Source organism: Bombyx mandarina, chromosome A1, assembly GCF_030267445.1.
Source record: "Bombyx mandarina strain Sakado chromosome A1, ASM3026744v2".
NCBI lineage: Eukaryota > Metazoa > Arthropoda > Insecta > Lepidoptera > Bombycidae > Bombyx > Bombyx mandarina.
The window spans coordinates 23,630,424-23,634,601 of NC_143234.1; the positions used below are offsets into that span (position 1 = coordinate 23,630,424).

General features: G+C 37.6%; 1 protein-coding gene across 1 annotated transcript; it reads right to left on the reverse strand.

The window, feature by feature from the left end:
- Window positions 1-774: 774 nt before the first annotated feature.
- Dim1 (thioredoxin-like protein Dim1) lies at window positions 775-2,832 on the reverse strand. The gene is made up of 3 exons (XM_028181131.2): window positions 2,303-2,832; window positions 1,875-2,011; window positions 775-1,215 (listed from the first exon to the last, which is right to left on the reverse strand). The coding sequence occupies exons 1-3, from the start codon at window positions 2,378-2,380 to the stop codon at window positions 1,002-1,004; spliced, it is 429 nt and encodes a 142-aa protein (XP_028036932.1). The 5' UTR covers window positions 2,381-2,832; the 3' UTR covers window positions 775-1,001.
- Window positions 2,833-4,178: the final 1,346 nt, after the last annotated feature.

Here is a 4,178-nt window from a genome sequence, read left to right on the forward strand (position 1 = left end):
CAGTTTACTTTTATTTGTTGATGTTGCACACGTGTGCAGGTGTATGCAATATGCGGCCTCACGCAGCGATGTGTCAGAGCATGCACCACAGAACTGTTTTTACTTCAGTTATCTGCATGTTTTAATTCCTCACTGTTTATAGAGCAAACTTACACTACCTGTAGTAATTCTTATTTTTTCTAATGGTATTTTTCTTGTACATCAATGTATATTCTGAAATAAGTAAAATTTGTACGTATGAAGCACTGGCATGATATTAAAAATATCCCTAACATATTTCCATACTAGCTGACGCCGCTTCCGAGGGACTCCCAGGTAATTTTATTGACTTAGTAGCCACCCATCCCTTTATGCCGCTGCTGAACCCGAGCTGCAGCTGAGGGTTAATTTGCTTGCTGAGCCTTCCTTGAGGTACCTAAAAGCCCAGATAGTGGATTGGGAGGATCCGAAATGACGTGTTTAGGGCTTCTCGTCCCTCTTGGCCTTGGCACGACCGTTTATCGGTCTTTTACTGGTATTTTACTGGTGGTAGGACCTCTTGTGAGTCCGCACGGGTAGGTACTACCGCCCCGCCTATTTCTGCCGTGAAGCAGTAATGCGTTTCGGTTTGAAGGGTGGGGCAGGCGTTGTGACTATACTGAGACCTTAGAACTATATCTCAAGGTGTGTGGCGCATTTACGTCGTAGATGTCTATGACCTCCAGTAACCACTTGACACCAGGTGGGCTGTGAGCTCGTCCACACATCTAAGCAATAAAAAATAAAAATAAAGTATTTTTGATAATGGTTATTATTTTTTTCAATTATGAAGATATTGCAACACAAAAAAAAGGATCTACATCAGCATAAAACTTGTCATTTATCATATGAGTTATAATGTAATATGTATAGTTCTTATTTTTATATAAAAAAAGTTACATTACTAAATTTATGATGACTATGATGTCAGATATGATTACAAATTACTAGACCATTCAGGTGGAACATTATTTTAAATTAAACTAATATCTGTATTTGGTAGAGTAATCTTTCGGTGAGACAACAAGACCTCGTCCTTTTCTTGCCCCTCTGTACACAGTTTCAATAATATCAATCATTTCCTGCTTGTCTTCGAGAGGCCAGTTGATTTTATTGTTGTTGCCAGTCCCCAAGTCAATCATTATGTGTTTGTTGCGGAAGAAGAACATCACTGTGCATGGATCGTATAATTCATACCTAGAAAAAAGTTTAAATAATATTATTATAGGCCTTGCTTAGTCATTTTATATACTAGACCCTTTCTACTAGACTAGAACTTTCAACCTTTTTTACTTAATTATGTATTAACATACTCTATATATACATGACACCCTTAAATGCAAAGATTTATAGTTGGGAGTGATGGTTGTTGGTATTTACATCACTCATATGTAATACTGTTGTATGGTTAATATTTAATAAACAATTGTATATTTAACCAACATGTATCCCTGAGATGCAATTTCCTAGATCACCTTAGATAAAAATTGAAATATCGTATTTCTAATTTTCACAACACACTTGACTTGCAACATTCCAGTGATCAAGAACTGCTGTTCTACTCTAGTCTTAAAATCAACAATTTGAAAAAAATTATTAACAATGTAGATAATGAAATTCATTTACTGTATGAACCAGACTTATTAAGAATTCCTAGAAAACTCATAGTTCTTTGCTTCTTCACTTATGATACTTTTTTAATAATTTATAAAACAACAAATTTAATAATACAACATAATTTCCTTAAAACACTGGAGGTAGGAGGACTTGTGTATTCCACAAAGGTTTTAAGAAAACCTATCAAAATCTTAATTTCAGAAATAAATTTAGAACAAGTAGTTTTACGGTATACTTACATTTTATTAAAATCTGGAACCTCTGTAATGTCAACTAAATATATGACAGCAAAATTTTTTACTTTTTCCGCAATGCTGTATAATACTTCATCCATTTTCATACATGTTGGGTCCCAGTCGTGTCCAAACCTTATAACCTAGATATGTAAATTAGAATTAACTACATTTAATATAGTTGAATCATAGGGCAAGACAATTAGGCCACTAATTAAATAACTATTAACTGTTTTGGCTCAAAGCATTTTGTTAGTTCCTTTAATTCAAAATCTATTGTTTTTTATACTAGAAGGTTGAAGGTCTTGGTTTCTACTGCATTTATATACTTTAACAAATACCTATTGATGTAAGGTTAGAATATAATTATTATTTTTAGTCTTCAGATACTAAATCTCAGATTTCTACATTCTATGAATCTAGTTAAAACTCACCACTACACGGTCTTCTTCTGATAGAATGGCCTGATCTACTTGCCAACCATTGTGTAGATGTCCTAGCATATAACTCATTTTGCAAATAAACTACTTTACGTATTATTTCAAACAAACGATTATTCCTGTATTCTTTTTTCTGGAAATTGCTATTGCTATGAGCAAAATATAATCGTGTTGTAGGACCACTGAACAAATATTGATATTATTTTGCTCACTGAAATTTGCCTTTCACATCTAAGACATTCCAAAGTTATTTTATTCTCACATTTTGTTTCTCGTCACTGTTCACGTTTTCTATAGAAGTGTGTTCAAAAAGTTGTGCCTACTACGCCTAACGAGCGATTTTAGAGTAGTTTAGAGCAGGCGTTCTTTTTTGTTACTTCATAACAAAAAGAATGTTCTGTGAAATAGAGAACTTTAAATTTATAATTATTTAATAATATGTAGGTAATAAGATATGACTATTCTATGAGTAAATTTACAAACACTGACTTTTACCAGGTCATAAAATACCTTAAAAAAAATCACAGACCACAGTATGACGTATGACAGTAGCAGTTCCATTTACCAACAAGAAAGGCGGAGGTATCAGTCCATACAGCGTAATCTTTCATAGAATTATTCTGTTATTTATATCAATTTAATATGAAGTTAATAATGATATGGATGAAATGAGGTGAAGTTTATTTATTTGAGACTTTAATGTTAATCATATATTTTATCGTTACAACTCTTATAGGTACAACAAGGTATTTAAATTAAATTATATGGGTATAGGATATAGGTTATAGTATTTAAATTAAATAAAATTAATAATTTTGTACAGCGACCGGCGCGGCGCGTGCGCGTTATTCAATTTTTCTTTATCGACCCTCCGTATTTTTACGAATCCTGCGCAGGCGTCGCGGCGTCGGTCGCACGGCGTTGTTCGACACTTTAGGGTTCCGCTTAGCGTGCGAGGGTTGTAACGTAATGTTACAACTGAAATCGTCTGCAAAATAAAAAAAGAAAATAAAAAAAACCTTAAAACAAAAGTATTTATGTTCAAAGCAGTTATTTTATCGATTGTACCACTGAGGTGACAACAATAGTTCCCACCTCCCCCCGAGACGTAGGTTCGGCTGGCACAGACACTGCGCAGCCGCCGCGCCGGCAGTCGTCACTAGAATCGACATCAACCCCACGAAAAGCACAGCGGTGCTCTTCAATAAGGGGTCGCCCTCTGAACACCACGCTGAGCATCCCCCTCCCGACTGGGCGCGTCAACACCTCCGCCCCCGCCATTCGCCCAATCACGATGTTCGACCAGCCCATACCGTGGGCCCCGAAGGTCAAATATTTAGGCGTCACCCTCGACAGTAGGATGACATTCCGCCCTCACATCAAGACGGTACGCGAACGTGCCGCCTTCATTCTAGGACGTCTCTACCCGATGATATGTAGGCGAAGTAAAATGTCCCTTAGAAATAAGGTGACACTCTACAAAACTTGCATACGCCCCGTCATGACCTATGCAAGTGTAGTGTTCGCTCACGCGGCCCGCACTCACTTAAAATCATTCCAAATTATTCAATCCCGTTTTTGCAGGATAGCCGTCGGAGCCCCGTGGTTCGTCAGGAACGTCGACCTCCATCACGACCTGGACTTAGAGTCCATCAGTAAGTATCTACAGTCGGCGTCGATGCGCCACTTCGATAAAGCGGCACGACACGAGAACCCTCTCATCGTGGCCGCCGGTAACTACATTCCCGATCCTGCGGACAGAATGGAAACCAGTCGACGTCGCCCAAAACACGTCATCTCGGATCCTCCCGATCCACTAACGGTGCTTCTAGGTACTTCAAGCACCGGTCACCGTTCTCGTCGAACCCGT